Below are 16,958 nucleotides of genomic sequence, written 5' to 3'. Positions count from 1 at the left end.
GTGCCCCAAATTTCTAGTTCATTACATTTACATGATTCGCTCAATCAGGTAATATTAATTACGGAGAAAAGATTTTATAGAATAGCATGTCATATCACTTAAGAAGGAGAGTGATGGAGTGCTGAATCAGATGACCTGGCCTCCACAATTACCCGACCTCAACCCAATTGAAATTGTTTGGGATGAGTTGGACCGCAGAGGGAAGGATAAGCAGCCAATAAGTGCTCAGCATGTGGAATGGTTAGACCAGATGCTGCTGGAAGTGGTCTCGGAGGGCCAGTAGTAGGTACTCTTACCTCTGGTCTAAAGAAACATATCCCAATGCCCTCCAGCAGTGATTGGGGACATTACCCTGTGTAGGGCGATGTCTTTCGGACGGGACGTTAAACAGGTGACCTCACTGTCTGTGGTCACAAAACTTCCCATGGCACTTATTGTAAAAGTAGGTGTGTTATCCCCGGTGTCCTGGCTAAATTCTCAATCTGGCCCTCATACAATCATGGCAACCTTATCATCCCCAGCTTCCAATTGACTCATTCATACCCCTCATACCCCTCTACCCAGAAGGTTGTTGCTGTAAATGAGAATGCTCTCTGTCAAATGACCTGGTAAAATAAGGGTAAAAAGGTTACCAGGTGTATTCTACATTCAGTCTGTAACCATGTGTATGTACTGTATGCGTTACCAGGTGTATTTACATGCTATCTCTCGAGTGGCACAGTGGTCTGAGTGCAGCTGTGCGACTAGAGATTCAGGGTTCGAGTACAGGCTCTGTCGCAGTCGGTCGTGCCTGGGAGACCCATGGGACGACGCACAATTGGTCCAGTGTAGTCTGGGTTAGGGAAGGTTTTGGCCGGAAGAGATGTCCTTGTCCCATCACTCACTAGCGACTCCTGTGGGTGGCAGGGCGCAGTGCATGCTGACACGGTCGCCAGGTGTACGGTGTTTCCTCTGACACATTGGTGTGGTTGGCTACCGGGTTAATTGGGCATTGTGTCAAGAAGCAGAGCGGCTTGGTTGGGTTGTAATTTCAGAGGAAACACGGCTCTCAAACGTTGTCTCTCCCGAGTCCGTACGGGACAGGTAAACAAGTAAATCTACTGTATGTGTTACCAGGTGTATTCAAATCCAAATTGTATTAGTCACATGTGCCGTATATGACAGGTAAACGCTTACAGTGAAATTATTACCTACGAGCCCCTAACCAACAATGCAGTTAAAAAAATAAGAATAAGAATAAGAAATCAAGTAATTAAAGAGCAGCAGTAAAATAACAATGTATAGGGGGGTACCGGTACATTGTCAATGTGCGGGGGCACCAGTTAGTTGAGGTAATATGTACATATGGGTGGAGTTATTAAAGTGACTATGCATAGATGATAACAACAGAGAGTAGCAGCAGTGTAAAAGAGGGGAGGCAATGCAAATAGTCTGGGTAGCCATTTGATTAGATGTTCAGGAGCCTTATTGCTCTGGGGTAGAAGCTTTTTTGAAGGCTTGTCGCTCCGGTACCGCTTGCCATGCAGTAGCAGAGAGAACAGTCTATGACTAGGGTGGCTGGAGTCTTTTACAATTTTTAGGGCCTTCCTCTGACCCCGCCTGGTGTAGAGGTCCTGGATGAGAGGAAGCTTGGCCTCAGTGATGTACTGGGCCGTACACACTACCCTCTGTTGTGCCGTGTGGTCGGAGGCCGAGCAGTTGCCATACCAGACAGTGATGCAACCAGTCAGGATGCTCTCGATGGTGCAGCTGTAGAACCTTTTGCGGATCTGAGGACCCATGCTAAATCTTTTCAGTCTCCTGAGGGTCAATAGGTTTTTTTGTGCCCTCTTCAAGACTGTCTTGGTGTGATTGGACCATGTTTTAAAAAATATATTTATTTTTAAAAAATAAGTTTTTATGTCTGCCGCTAACTGTCGGCCGCTAACTCAGGCTCTGTGTGTAGTTAACCGACCCTCTCTGCCCATTAATCCCCATTTTACCTGTTGTTGTTTTAGCTAATTAGCTGTTGTTGTCTCACCCGTTGCTGTCTTAGCTAGCTCTCCAAATCAACACCTATGGTTACTTTATGCCTCGCTGTATGTCTCTCTCATGTGTCAATATGCCTTGTATACTGTTGTTCAGGTTAGTTATCATTGTTTTAGTTTACAATGGAGCCCATTTACATTACATTTACATTACATTTAAGTCATTTAGCAGACATCCAGTGGAACAGTCACTTTACAATAGTGCATCTAAATCTTAAAGGGGGGGAGGGGTGAGAAGGATTACTTATCCTATCCTAGGTACTCCTTAAAGAGGTGGGGTTTCAGGTGTCTCCGGAAGGTGGTGATTGACTCCGCTGTCCTGGCGTCGTGAGGGAGTTTGTTCCACCATTGGGGGGCCAGAGCAGCGAACAGTTTTGACTGGGCTGAGCGGGAGCTGTACTTCCTCAGTGGTAGGGAGGCGAGCAGGCCAGAGGTAGATGAACGCAGTGCCCTTGTTTGGGTGTAGGGCCTGATCAGAGCCTGGAGGTACTGAGGTGCCGTTCCCCTCACAGCTCCGTAGGCAAGCACCATGGTCTTGTAGCGGATGCGAGCTTCAACTGGAAGCCAGTGGAGAGAACGGAGGAGGTGACGTGAGAGAACTTGGGAAGGTTGAACACCAGACAGGCTGCGGCGTTCTGGATGAGTTGAAGGGGTTTAATGGCACAGGCAGGGAGCCCAGCCAACAGCGAGTTGCAGTAATCCAGACGGGAGATGACAAGTGCCTGGATTAGGACCTGCGCCGCTTCCTGTGTGAGGCAGGGTCGTACTCTGCGGATGTTGTAGAGCATGAACCTACAGGAACGGGCCACCGCCTTGATGTTGGTTGAGAACAACAGGGTGTTGTCCAGGATCACGCCAAGGTTCTTAGCGCTCTGGGAGGAGGACACAATGGAGTTGTCAACCGTGATGGCGAGATCATGGAACGGGCAGTCCTTCCCCGGGAGGAAGAGCAGCTCCGTCTTGCCGAGGTTCAGCTTGAGGTGGTGATCCGTCATCCACACTGATATGTCTGCCAGACATGCAGAGATGCGATTCGCCACCTGGTCATCAGAAGGGGGAAAGGAGAAGATTAATTGTGTGTCGTCTGCATAGCAATGATAGGAGAGACCATGTGAGGTTATGACAGAGCCAAGTGACTTGGTGTATAGCGAGAATAGGAGAGGGCCTAGAACAGAGCCCTGGGGGACACCAGTGGTGAGAGCGCGTGGTGAGGAGACAGATTCTCGCCACACCACCTGGTAGGAGCGACCTGTCAGGTAGGACGCAATCCAAGCGTGGGCCGCGCCGGAGATGCCCAACTCGGAGAGGGTGGAGAGGAGGATCTGATGGTTCACAGTATCGAAGGCAGCCGATAGATCTAGAAGGATGAGAGCAGAGGAGAGAGAGTTAGCTTTAGCAGTGCGGAGCGCCTCCGTGATACAGAGGAGAGCAGTCTCAGTTGAATGACTAGTCTTGAAACCTGACTGATTTGGATCAAGAAGGTCATTCAGAGAGAGATAGCGGGAGAGCTGGCCAAGGACGGCACGTTCAAGAGTTTTGGAGAGAAAAGAAAGAAGGGATACTGGTCTGTAATTGTTGACATCGGAGGGATCGAGTGTAGGTTTTTTCAGATGGGGTGCAACTCTCGCTCTCTTGAAGACGGAAGGGACGTAGCCAGCGGTCAGGGATGAGTTGATGAGCGAGGTGAGGTAAGGGAGAAGGTCTCCGGAAATGGTCTGGAGAAGAGAGGAGGGGATAGGGTCAAGCGGGCAGGTTGTTGGGCGCCGGCCGTCACAAGACGCGAGATTTCATCTGGAGAGAGAGGGGAGAAAGAGGTCAGAGCACAGGGTAGGGCAGTGTGAGCAGAACCAGCGGTGTCGTTTGACTTAGCAAACGAGGATCGGATGTCGTCGACCTTCTTTTCAAAATGGTTGACGAAGTCATCTGCAGAGAGGGAGGAGGGGGGAAGGGGAGGAGGATTCAGGAGGGAGGAGAAGGTGGCAAAGAGCTTCCTATGGTTAGAGGCAGATGCTTGGAATTTAAAGTGGTAGAAAGTGGCTTTAGCAGCAGAGACAGAGGAGGAAAATGTAGAGAGGAGGGAGTGAAAGGATGCCAGGTCCGCAGGGAGGCGAGTTTTCCTCCATTTCCGCTCGGCTGCCCAGAGCCCTGTTCTGTGAGCTCGCAATGAGTCATCGAGCCACGGAGCGGGAGGGGAGGACCGAGCCGGCCTGGAGGATAGGGGACATAGAGAGTCAAAGGATGCAGTGAGGGAGGAGAGGAGGGTTGAGGAGGCAGAATCAGGAGATAGGTTGGAGAAGGTTTGAGCAGAGGGAAGAGATGATAGGATGGAAGAGGAGAGAGTAGCGGGGGAGAGAGAGCGAAGGTTGGGACGACGCGATACCATCCGAGTAGGGGCAGTGTGGGAGGTGTTGGATGAGAGCGAGAGGGAAAAGGATACAAGGTAGTGGTCGGAGACTTGGAGGGGAGTTGCAATGAGGTTAGTGGAAGAACAGCATCTAGTAAAGATGAGGTCGAGCGTATTGCCTGCCTTGTGAGTAGGGGGGGAAGGTGAGAGGGTGAGGTCAAAAGAGGAGAGGAGTGGAAAGAAGGAGGCAGAGAGGAATGAGTCAAAGGTAGACGTGGGGAGGTTAAAGTCACCCAGAACTGTGAGAGGTGAGCCGTCCTCAGGAAAGGAGCTTATCAAGGCATCAAGCTCATTGATGAACTCTCCGAGGGAACCTGGAGGGCGATAAATGATAAGGATGTTAAGCTTGAAAGGGCTGGTAACTGTGACAGCAATTACCAGCCCTTTCAAGCTAGTTCCACTCTTCATACCTCCGATACCTCCTTTGTCCCACCTCCCACACATGCGGTGACCTCACCCATTATAACCAGCTTATCCAGAGATACAATCTCTCTTATCATCACTCAGTGCCTGGGCTTACCTCCGCTGTACCCGCACCCCACCATACCCGTGTCTGCACATTATTCCCTGAATCTATTCTACCATGCCCAGAAATTCTCCCCAACGCTCTAGGCGACCAGTTTTGATAGCCTTTAGCCGTACCCTCATCCTACTCCTCCTCTGTTCCTCGGGTGATGTGGAGGTAAACCCAGGCCCTGCATGTCCCCAGGCACCCTCATTTGTTGACAAAAAAAACCTTGGTTTCATGTATGTCAACATCAGAAGCCTCCTGCCTAAGTTTGTTTTACTCACTGCTTTAGCACACTCCGCCAACCCTGATGTCCTTGCCGTGTCTGAATCCTGGCTTAGGAAGGCCAACAACAATTCTGAGATTTCCATACCCAGCTACAACATTTTCCATCAAGATAGAACAGCCAAAGGAGGAGGAGTTGCAATCTACTGCAGAGATAGCCTGCAAAGTTCTGTCATTCTTTCCAGGTCTATACCCAAACAGTTTGAAACTCTAATTTTAAAAATGAACCCCTCTCCAGAAATAAGTCTCTCACTGTTTCCGCTTGTTATAGACCCCCCTCCGCACCCAGCTGTGCCCTGGACACCATTTGTGAATTGATCACCCCCCATCTAGCTTCAGAGTTGGTTCTGTTAGGTGACCTAAACTGGGATATGCTTAACACTCCGGCAGTCCTACAATCTAAGCTAGATGCCCTCAATCTCACACAAATCATCAAGGAACCCACCAGGTACAACCCTAAATCCGTAAACATGGGCAACCTCATAGATACTATCCTGACCAACTTGCTCTCCCAATACACCTCCGCTATTTTCAATCAGGATCTCAGCGATCACTGCCTCATTGGCTGTGTCAGCTATGGGCCCGAGGTCAAACAATCACCCCTCATCACTGTCAAACACTCCCTAAAACACTTCTGCGAGCAGGCCTTTCCAATCGACCTGGTCCGGGTATCCTGGAAGGAAATTGACCTCATCCCGTCAGTCGAGGATGCCTGGTCATTCTTTAAAAGTAATTTCCTCACCATCTTAGATAAGCATGCCCCGTTCAAAAAATACAGAACCAAGAAAAGATATAGCCCTTGGTTCACTCCAGACCTGACTGCCCTTGACCAGCACAAAAACATCCTGTGGTAGACTGCAATAGCATCGAATAGTCCCCAAAATATGCAACTGTTCGGTGAAGTCATGAACCAATACACGCAGTCAGTCAGGAAAGCAAACACTAGCTTTTTCAAGCAGAAATTTGCATCCTGTGGCTCTAACTCCAAAACGTTTTGGGACACTGTAAAGTCCATGGAGAACAAGAGCAGCTCCTCCCAGCTGCCAACTGCACTGAGGCTAGGTAACACTGTCACCACTGATAAATCCATGATAATCGAACATTTCAATAAGCATTTCTCAATGGCTGGCCATGCCTTCCTCCTGGCTACTCCAACCCCGGCCAACAGCTCCGTCTCCCCTGCAGCTACTCGCTCTAGCCTCCCCAGCTTCTCCTTCACCCAAAACCAGACAGCAGATGTTCTGAAAGAGCTGCAAAACCGAGCAACAGTACAAATCAGCTGGGCTAGACAATCTGGACCCTCTTTTTCTAAAACTATCCACTGCCATTGTTGCAATCCCTAAAGATTGGAAAGCTGCTGTGGTCATCCCACTCTTCAAAGGGGGTGACACCCTAGACCCAAACTGTTACAGACCTATATCCATCCTGCCCTGCCTATCTAAAGTATTCGAAAGCCAAGTTAATAAACTGATCACTGACCATTTCGAATCCCACCGTACCTTCTCCGCTGTGCAATCCGGCTTCCGAGCCGGTCACGGGTGCACCTCGGCAACGCTCAAGGTACTAAATGATATCATAACCAACATCGATAAAAGACAGTACCATGCAGCCATCTTCATCGACCTGGCCAAGGCTTTCGACTCTGTCAATCACCATATTCTTATCACCAAACTCAATAGCCTTGGTTTTTTTAATGACTGCCTCGCCTGGTTCACCAACTACTTTGCAGACAGAGTTCAATGTGCCACATCGGAGGGTGTATTGTCCGGACCTCTGGCAGTTTCTATGGGGGTACCAACTATTTTCTCTGTATATATCAATGATGTCGCTCTTGCTGCGGGCGATTCCCTGATCCACCTCTATGCAGACGACACCATTCTGTATACTTCTGGCCCTTCCTTGGACACTGTGCTAAGTAACCTCCAAATGAGCTTCAATGCCATACAACACTCCTTCCGTGGCCTCCAACTGCTCTTAAACGCTAGTAAAACTAAATGCATGCTTTTCAACCGTTCGCTGCCCGCACCCGCCCGCCCGACTAGCATCACCACCCTGGACGGTTCCGACCTAGAATATGTGGACAACTATAAATACCTAGGTGTCTGGCTAGACTGTAAACTCTCCTTCCAGACTCATATTAAACATCCCCAATCCAAAATCAAATCTAGAATCGGCTTTCTATTTTGCAACAAAGACTCTGTCACTTACGCCGTCAAACTTACCCTAGTAAAACTGACTATCCTACCGATCCACGACTTCGGCGATGTCATCTACAAAATAGCTTCCAACACTCTACTCAGCAAACTGGATGCAGTCTATCACAGTGCCATCCGTTTTGCTACCAAATCCCCTTATACCACCCACCACTGCGACCTGCATGCTCTAGTCGGCTGGCCCTCGCTACATATTCGTCGCCAGACACACTGGCTCCAGGTCATCTATAAGTCTATGCAAAAAACTATGCCTTATCTCAGTTCACTGGTCACGATAACAACACCCATCCGTAGCACACCTTCCAGCAGGTATATCTCACTGATCATCCCCAAAGCCAACACCCCATTTGGCCGCCTTTCCTTCCAGTTCTCTGCTGCCATTGACTGGAACAAATTGCATAAATTGCTGAAGTTGGAGACTTTTGTCCCCCTCACCAACTTTAAACTTTAAACATCAACTATCTGAGCAGCTAACCGATCGCTGCAGCTGTACATAGTCCATCTGTAAATAGCCCACCCAATTTACCTACCTCATCCCTATACTGTTTTTGTTTTATTTACTTTTCTGCTCTTTTGCACACCAGTATCTCTACCTGCACTTCATCATCTGCTCATTTATCACTCCAGTGTTAATCTGCTAAATTGTAATTATTCGCTCCTATGGCCTATTTATTGCCTACCTCCTCATGCCTTTTGCACACACTGTATATAGACTTTCTTTTTTCTACTGTGTCAGTGACTTGATTATTGCGTTATTGGCTTGTTTATTGTTTACTCCATGTGTAACTCTGTGTTGTTGTCTGTGTCACACTGCTTTGCTTTATCTTGGCCAGGTCACACAACTTTTTATCAACTAGCCTACCTGGTTAAATAAAGGTTAAATTTTAAAAAATGTATTTTTTTAAAGAATGTTAGTTTGTTGGTGATGTGGACACCAAGGAACTTGAAGCTCTCAACCTGCTCCACTACAGCCCAGTCGATGAGAATGGGGGTGTGCTCAATTCTCTTTTTCCTGTAGTCCACAATCATCTCCTTCGTCTTGATCACGTTGAGGGAGAGGTTATTGTCCTGGCACCACACAGCCAGGTCTCTGACCTCCCTATAGACTGGCTCGTCGTTGTCGGTGATCAGGCCTACCACGGTTGTCTCATCATTAAACTTAATGATGTTGTTGGAGTCATGCTTGGCTGTGCAATCATGAGTAAACAGGGAGTACAGGAAGGGACACAGCATGCACCCCTGAAGGGCCCCTATGTTGAGGATCAGCGTGGCGGATGTGTTGTTACCTACCCTTACCACCTAGGGGAGGCCCATCAGGGAGTCCAGGATCCCAGTTGCAGAGGGAGGTGTTTAGTTCCAAGGTCCTTAGCTTATTGATGAGCATTGAGGGCACTATGGTGTTGAACGCTGAGCTGTAGTCAATGAATAGCCTTCTCACATAGGTGTTCCTTTTGTCCAGGTGGGAAAGGGCAGTGTTGAGTGCAATAGAGATTGCATTATCTGTGGATCTGTTTGGGCGGTATGCAAATTGGAGTGGGTCTAGGGTTTCTGGGATAATAGTGTTGATGTGATCTGTGACCAACCTTTCAAAGCACTTCATGGCTACAGACGTGAGTGCTATGGGTCGGTAGTCATTTAGGCAGGTTACCTTAGTGTTTTGGGCACAGGGACTATGGTGGTCGGCAGGGTAGACTAGTGGTTAGAGCGTTGGACTAGTAACCAAAAGGTTGCAAGTCCAAATCCCGAGCTGACAAGGTAGAAATCTTTCTGCCCCTGAACAGGCAATTAACCCACTGTTCCTAGGCAGTCATTGATAATAAGAATTTATTCTTAACTGACTTGCCTAGTTAAATAGAGGTCAAATAAAAAAATAAAACATGTTGGTATTACAGACTCGGACAGGGATAGGTTGAAAATATTAGCAAAGATTCTTGCCAGTTAGTCAGCTCATGCTCGGAGTTCACGTTCTGGTATTCCGTCTGGCCTTGTGAATGTTGATCTGTTTAAAGGTCTTACATCGGCTGCAGAGAGCACGATCACACAGTCTTCCGGAACAGCTGGTGCTCTCATGCATGTTTCAGTGTTATATGCCTCGAAGCTGTCATGTATTGTCATGTTATGTCTTGTTCCTGTTCTTTCTCTTCTCTTCGTTTCCCCCTGCTGGTCGTATTAGGTTACCTTCTCTCCCTCTATCTCTCTCTCTCTCTATGGTCCCTTTCCTTCTCCCAGCTGTCCCTCATTCTCCTCTAACGACCTCGTTTACTCTCTCACACCTGTTTCCTCTTTTCCCTCTAATTAGGTCTCTATTTCTCTCTCTGTTTCTGCTTCTGTCTTTGTCGGATTCTCGTTTGCTTCGCCCTTGTTCTGTCCTGTCGTAATCTGCCTCTTCATTAGATGCTGCGTTTGATCAGGTGCCTCTGTCCTCTACGGCCCGCGCCTACCCGGAGGGACCTGCAGTCAGTTGCCGCTAGCCCTGCTATTCTCCTCTACTGCTAGAAGGGGACTAGTCAACCGATACATCTGAAGAGGATTTATGTTTCCCCTGTGTTTGAACATTAAAAGACACTGTTTCTGTTAAACCGCTTTTGGGTCCTCACTCACCTGCATAACAGAAGAATCCGACCAAGAATGGACCCAGCGACTTCGGATCCTCTCCACTCAGCCGTCGAGATCCAGGGAGCGATGCTAGGCAGACACGACCAGGAATTGTCTGTTGCTCGACATGCCGTTGAGACCCTGGCTGCCCAAGTCTCCGACCTCTCGAAACATATTCACCATCTCCGCCTCGATCCACCGGCTACTTCCAGGGCTTCCGAGTCTCCGGAGCCCAGAATTAATAACCCGCCGTGTTACTCTGGGGAGCCCACTGAATGCCGCTCGTTTCTCACCCAGTGTGATATTGTGTTTTCTCTCCAGCCCAACACGTACTCCAGGGGCACAGCTTGTATCGCCTACGTCATATCTCTCCTTACTGGACGGGCTCGTGAGTGGGGCACGGCAATCTGGGAGGCGAGGGCTGAGTGTACTAACCAGTATCAGAACTTTAAGGAGGAGATGATACGGGTTTTTGATCTTTCTGTTTTTGGGGAAGAAGCTTCCAGGGCCCTGTCTTCCCTATGTCAAGGTAATCGATCCATAACTGATTACTCTATAGAGTTTCGCACTCTTGCTGCCTCCAGTAACTGGAAAGAGCCGGCTTTGCTCGCTCCTTTTCTGGAGGGTCTCCGCGCGGAGGTAAAGGATGAGATTCTCTCCCGGGAGGTTCCTTCCAGCGTGGGTTGATCTTCGTCACCGAGCTCGTTGAAGGGAGCTCGCGTTATCCGTTGCCCCTCTCTCCGCATCACTACCATCTTCCTCCACTGGCTCAGGTGCTGAGCCTATGCAGCTGGGGGGTATTCGCATCTCGACTAAGGAGAGGAAACGGAGAATCACCAACCGCCTCTGTCTCTATTGCGGTTCCGCTGGTCATTTTGTCATTTCATGTCCAGTAAAAGGCCAGTGCTCATCAGTAAGCGGAGGGCTACTGGTGAGCGCAACTACTCAGGTCTCTCCTTCTAGATCCTGTACTACCTTGTCGGTCCCTCTACGCTGGACCGGTTCGGCAGCTTCCTGCAGTGCCTTGATAGACTCTGGGGCGGAGGGCTGTTTTATGGACGAAGCCTGGGCTCGGGAACATGACATTCCTCTCAGACAGTTAGGGGAGCCCACGGCCTTGTTCGCCTTGGATGATAGTCCTCTCCCCAGGATTCAGCGTGAAACGCTACCTTTAACCCTCACTGTCTCTGGTAATCATAGCGAAACCATTTCTTTTTACATTTTTCGTTCACCTTTTACACCTGTTGTTTTGGGCCATCCCTGGCCAGTGTGTCATAATCCTTCTATTAATTGGTCTAGTAATTCTATCCTCTCCTGGAACGTCTCTTGTCATGTGAAGTGTTTAATGTCTGCTATCCCTCCTGTTTCCTCTGTCCCTTCTTCACAGGAGGAACCTGGTGATTTGACAGGGGTGCCGGAGGGATATCACGATCTGCGCACGGTGTTCAGTCGGTCCAGGGCCACCTCCCTTCCTCCGCACCGGTCGTATGATTGTAGTATTGATCTCCTTCCGGGTACCACTCCCCCCCCGGGGTAGACTATACTCTCTGTCGGCTCCCGAACGTAAGGCTCTCGAAGATTATTTGTCTGTAGCTCTCGACGCCGGTACCGTAGTCCCTTCCTCCTCTCCCGCCAGAGCGGGGGTTTTCTTTGTTAAGAAAAAGGACGGGACCCTGCGCCCCTGCGTGGATTATCGAGGGCTGAATGACATAACGGTTAAGAATCGTTATCCGCTTCCCCTTATGTCTTCAGCCTTCGAGATCCTGCAGGGAGCCAGGTTTTTCACTAAGTTGGACCTTCGTAACGCTTACCATCTCGTGCGCATCAGGGAGGGGGACGAGTGGAAAACGGCGTTTAACACTCCGTTAGGGCACTTTGAATACCGGGTTCTGCCGTTCGGCCTCGCTAACGCTCCAGCTGTCTTTCAGGCATTAGTGAATGATGTACTGAGAGACATGCTGAACATCTTTGTTTTCGTTTACCTTGATGATATCCTGATTTTTTCACCGTCACTCCAGATTCATGTTCAACACGTTCGACGTGTCCTCCAGCGCCTTTTAGAGAATTGTCTTTATGTGAAGGCTGAGAAGTGCGCCTTTCATGTCTCCTCCGTCACATTTCTCGGTTCTGTTATTTCCGCTGAAGGCACTAAGATGGATCCCGCTAAGGTCCAAGCTGTCAGCGATTGGCCCGTCCCTAAGTCATGTGTCGAGCTGCAGCGCTTTCTCGGCTTCGCAAATTTCTATCGTCGTTTCATCCGTAATTTCGTCAGGTGGCAGCTCCTCTCACAGCCCTTACTTCTGTCAAGTCGTGCTTTAAGTGGTCCGTTTCCGCCCAGGGAGCTTTTGATCTCCTCAAGAAGCGTTTTACTTCCGCACCTATCCTTGTTACACCTGACGTTTCTAGACAGTTCATTGTCGAGGTTGACGCGTCAGAGGTGGGCGTGGGAGCCATCCTTTCCCAGCGCTCCCATTCTGACGACAAGGTCCACCCTTGCGCGTATTTTTCTCATCGCCTGTCGCCGTCAGAACGTAACTATGATGTGGGTAACCGCGAACTGCTCGCCATCCGCTTAGCCCTAGGCGAATGGCTACAGTGGTTGGAGGGGGCGACCGTTCCTTTTGTCGTTTGGACTGACCATAGGAACCTTGAGTACATCCGTTCTGCCAAATGACTTAATGCGCGTCAGGCTCGTTGGGCGTTGTTTTTCGCTCGTTTCGAGTTTGTTATTTCTTATCGTCCGTGCTCTAAGAACACCAAGCCTGATGCTTTATCCCGTCTCTTCAGTTCTTCAGTAGCCTCCACCGACCCCGAGGGGATTTTCCCTGAGGGGCGTGTTGTCGGGTTGACTGTCTGGGGAATTGAGAGGCAGGTAAAGCAAGCACTCACTCACACTCCATCGCCGCGCGCTTGTCCTAGGAACCTTCTTTTCGTTCCCGTTCCTACTCGTCTGGCCATTCTTCAGTGGGCTCACTCTGCCAAGTTAGCCGGCCACCCCGGCGTTCGGGGTACGCTTGCTTCTATTCGCCAGCGTTTTTGGTGGCCCACTCAGGTGCGTGACACGCGTCGTTTCGTGGCTGCTTGTTCGGACTGCGCGCAGACTAAGTCCGGTAACTCTCCTCCTGCCGGCAGTCTCAGACCGCTTTCCATTCCCTCTCGACCATGGTCTCACATCGCCTTAGACTTTATTACCGGTCTGCCTTTGTCAGTGGGGAAGACTGTTATTCTAACGGTTGTCGATAGGTTCTCTAAGGCGGCTCATTTTATTCCCCTCGCTAAGCTTCCTTCTGCTAAAGAGACGGCACAAATCATCATTGAGAATGTTTTCAGAATTCATGGCCTTCCGTCAGACGCCGTTTCGGACAGGGGTCCGCAATTCACGTCTCAATTTTGGAGGGAGTTTTGCCGTTTGATTGGGGCTTCCGTCAATCTCTCTTCCGGTTTTCACCCCCAGTCTAACGGTCAAGCAGAACGGGCCAATCAGACTATTGGTCGCATCTTACGCAGTCTTTCTTTTCGTAACCCTGCGTCTTGGGCAGAACAGCTCCCCTGGGCAGAATACGCTCACAACTCGCTTCCTTCGTCTGCGACCGGGCTATCTCCTTTTCAGAGTAGCCTCGGGTACCAGCCTCCTCTGTTCTCGTCCCAGCTCGCCGAGTCCAGCGTTCCCTCCGCTCAGGCTTTTGTCCAACGTTGTGAGCGCACCTGGAAGAGGGTCAGGTCTGCACTTTGCCGTTATAGGGCGCAGACTGTGAGAGCAGCTAATAAGCGTAGGACTAAGAGTCCTAGATATTGTCGCGGTCATGACAGCTTCTCGCAAGTTGACCCCGCGGTTCATTGGTCCGTTCCGTATTTCTCAGGTCATTAATCCTGTCGCAGTGCGACTTCTTCTTCCGCAACATCTTCGTCGCGTCCACCCAGTCTTCCATGTCTCCTGTGTCAAGCCCTTTCTTCGCGCCCCCGTTCGTCTCCCCCCCCCCGTCCTTGTCGAGGGCGCACCTATCTACAGGGTCCGGAAGATTTTGGACATGCGTCCTCGGGGCCGTGGTCATCAGTACCTAGTGGATTGGGAGGGGTACGGTCCTGAGGAAAGGAGTTGGGTTCCATCTCGGGACGTGCTGGACCGTTCGCTGATCGATGATTTCCTCCGTTGCCGCCAGGTTTCCTCCTCGAGTGCGCCAGGAGGCGCTCGGTGAGTGGGGGGGTACTGTCATGTATTGTCATGTTATGTCTTGTTCCTGTTCTTTCTCTTCTCTTCATTTCCCCCTGCTGGTCGTATTAGGTTACCTTCTCTCCCTCTATCTCTCTCTCTCTCTATGGTCCCTTTCCTTCTCCCAGCTGCCCCTCATTCTCCTCTAACGACCTCGTTTACTCTCTCACACCTGTTCCCTCTTTTCCCTCTGATTAGGTCTCTATTTCTCTCTCTGTTTCTGCTTCTGGCTTTGTCGGATTCTCGTTTGCTTCGCCCTTTTTCTGTCCTGTCGTAATCTGCCTCTTCATTAGATGCTGCGTTTGATCAGGTGCCTCTGTCCTCTACGGCCCGCGCCTACCCGGAGGGACCTGCAGTCAGTTGCCGCTAGCCCTGCTATTCTCCTCTACTGCTAGAAGGGGACTAGTCAACCGATACATCTGAAGAGGATTTATGTTTCCCCTGTGTTTGAACATTAAAAGACTCTGTTTCTGTTAAACCGCTTTTGGGTCCTCACTCACCTGCATAACAGAAGCGAGCATAGAACTAGTTTAGCTTAACTGGTAGGCTTGTGTGACTGGGCAGCTCTCGCCTCTGCTTCCCTTTGTAATCTGCAATGGTTTGATCTGTCTGTAACCAGGTGTATCTACTGTATGTGTTACCAGGTGTATTCTACTTTCTGTCTGTAACCAGGTGTATCTGTGTGTTACCAGGTGTACTCTGTCTGTAACCAGGTATCTATGTTTTAACAGGTGCATTCTACTGTCTGTAACCAGGTGTTTGTCTCTCCAGGTGTACTCTACGGTGTACTCTATCATCACGGTGTTCGGCCTGGCCGGTAATGGTTTCGCCTTGTTGGTTCTGGTTAAAACGTTCCGTCAGCGTTCTGCGTTCCACATCTACATGTTGAACCTGGCCGTGTCCGACCTGCTGTGTGTCTCCACGCTACCGCTACGGGTCCTCTACTACGTTAATAAGGTAGGACTATTTCTACTTCTTGTTTTTTGGGGGGTTGTGCTCTGTAACATCGTTTTGGACGAACTCAATCAAAGGTGAGTTGTCGACAAGCGCATTTCACTTGACTTTTACAGATAATTTACTTCGGGAGAAATTGCCTTTTAAAAGGCACATTGCCGACAAAGCACCTTTGAATGAATCCAGGTCTTTGAGATGCTATTAAAATATAGATTATTGTTGTTTTTGACCATCTCCCTCAGGGTCAGTGGAACCTGGGAGACTTCCTGTGCAGGGTTTCGTCCTATGCCCTCTACGTGAACCTCTACTGCAGCGTGTTCTTCATGACCGCCATGTCCGTCACACGCTTCCTCGCCATCGTGTTTCCCGTGCAGAACCTGCGCCTGGTCTCAGAGCGTCGCGCCCGTCTGGTGTGTGTCTGTATCTGGGTGTTCATCTGCACTGTCTCCTCCCCCTTCCTCATGACTGGTCAGCACCTCGACCCAGCCACCAATAAGACCAAGTGCTTCGAGCCTCCAGAGCGCAGAACAGGGGGCGGGCTTAGCAAGCTCATCATGCTCAACTACTTCTCATTGGTCGTGGGCTTCGTGCTCCCTTTCTTGGTCATCCTGCTGTGCTATGCCGGGATTATCCGGGCTCTGCTGTCACGGCAACACACTGCGCAGCGCCAGAAGGGGGTGGGGTCTAAGGCTATCAGAATGATTGTAATAGTGATGCTAGCATTCCTGCTGTGCTTCATGCCGTACCACGTCCAACGCTCCGTCCACCTCAGCTTCCTGTCCCAGACTGCCACCTCCTGTTCGGAGCTGGTGTACATGCAGAAGAGTGTGGTGGTGACACTCTGTCTGGCTGCCTCCAACTCCTGCTTCGACCCCTTGCTCTACTTCTTCTCTGGAGAGGGCTTCAGACGACGTCTGTCAACCTTCAGGTCCACTAGAAGGACACAGAGACAACCGGCCACAGAGACAGGGGCACAGCCACCGTTAGGGAGGGGAACACGCTTTGAGTGAGTGAGTGAGTGAGTGAGTGAGTGAGTGAGTGAGTGAGTGAGTGAGTGAGTGAGTGAGTGAGAGGGGCACACGAGCCTAAGATCACGATGCACAATGTCAAGCTCTGTTTTCCATGGTTTGGGCTATGCCCCTTAGTTCTAGTAAAGGGAAATCTTAACGCTACAACATACAATGACATTCTAGACAATTCTGTAGTTCCAACTTTGTGGCAACAGTTTGGGGAAGGCCTTTTCCTGTTTCAGCATGACAATGCCCCTATGCACAATACATATGGAGTTGGTACCCCTTTGCTGCAATATTGACCTCAACTCTTCTGGGAAATCTTTCCACTAGAACATTGCTTGCTTGCTTTCATTCAGCCACAAGAGCATTAGTGAGGTTTGGCACTGATGTTGGGCTATTAGGCCTGGCTCGCTGTCGGCATTCTAATTCATCCCAAAGATGTTCGATGGGGTTGAGGTCAGGACTCTGTGCAGGCCAGTCAAGTTCTTCCACACTGATCTCGACAAACCATTTCTGTATGGGCCTAGCTTTGTGCACTGGGGCATTGTCATGCTGAAACAGGGAATGGCCTTCCCCAAACTAAGTTGGAAGCACAGAATTGTCTAGAATGTAATTGTATGCTGTAGCATTAAGATTTCCATCGCTGGAACTAAGTGGCCTAGCTCGAACCATGAAAAACAACTAATTATTCCTCCTCCCCCAAACTTTACAGTTGGCACTATGCATTGGGGCAGGTAGCGTTGTCCTGG

General features: G+C 49.8%; 1 protein-coding gene across 1 annotated transcript in view; it reads left to right on the top strand.

Annotated features, from left to right (window-relative positions):
* Positions 1 to 16,666, top strand: part of cysltr1 (cysteinyl leukotriene receptor 1) — an 85,900-nt gene extending 69,234 nt beyond the window's left edge. Inside the window, exons 5-6 of the mRNA XM_046296773.1 lie at positions 15,014 to 15,199; positions 15,439 to 16,666. Coding sequence (XP_046152729.1) covers positions 15,014 to 15,199; positions 15,439 to 16,206 — 954 coding nt within the window. The 3' untranslated portion in view covers positions 16,207 to 16,666. The remainder of the gene's footprint in view (positions 1 to 15,013; positions 15,200 to 15,438) is intronic.
* The last annotated feature ends 292 nt before the right edge of the window (positions 16,667 to 16,958 follow it).

Source organism: Oncorhynchus gorbuscha, linkage group LG13 (assembly GCF_021184085.1).
Source record: "Oncorhynchus gorbuscha isolate QuinsamMale2020 ecotype Even-year linkage group LG13, OgorEven_v1.0, whole genome shotgun sequence".
NCBI classification, from domain to species: Eukaryota; Metazoa; Chordata; class Actinopteri; order Salmoniformes; family Salmonidae; genus Oncorhynchus; species Oncorhynchus gorbuscha.
Note: the sequence above shows the minus strand (reverse complement) of the source record. Positions and strands in the feature narration are given on the sequence as shown.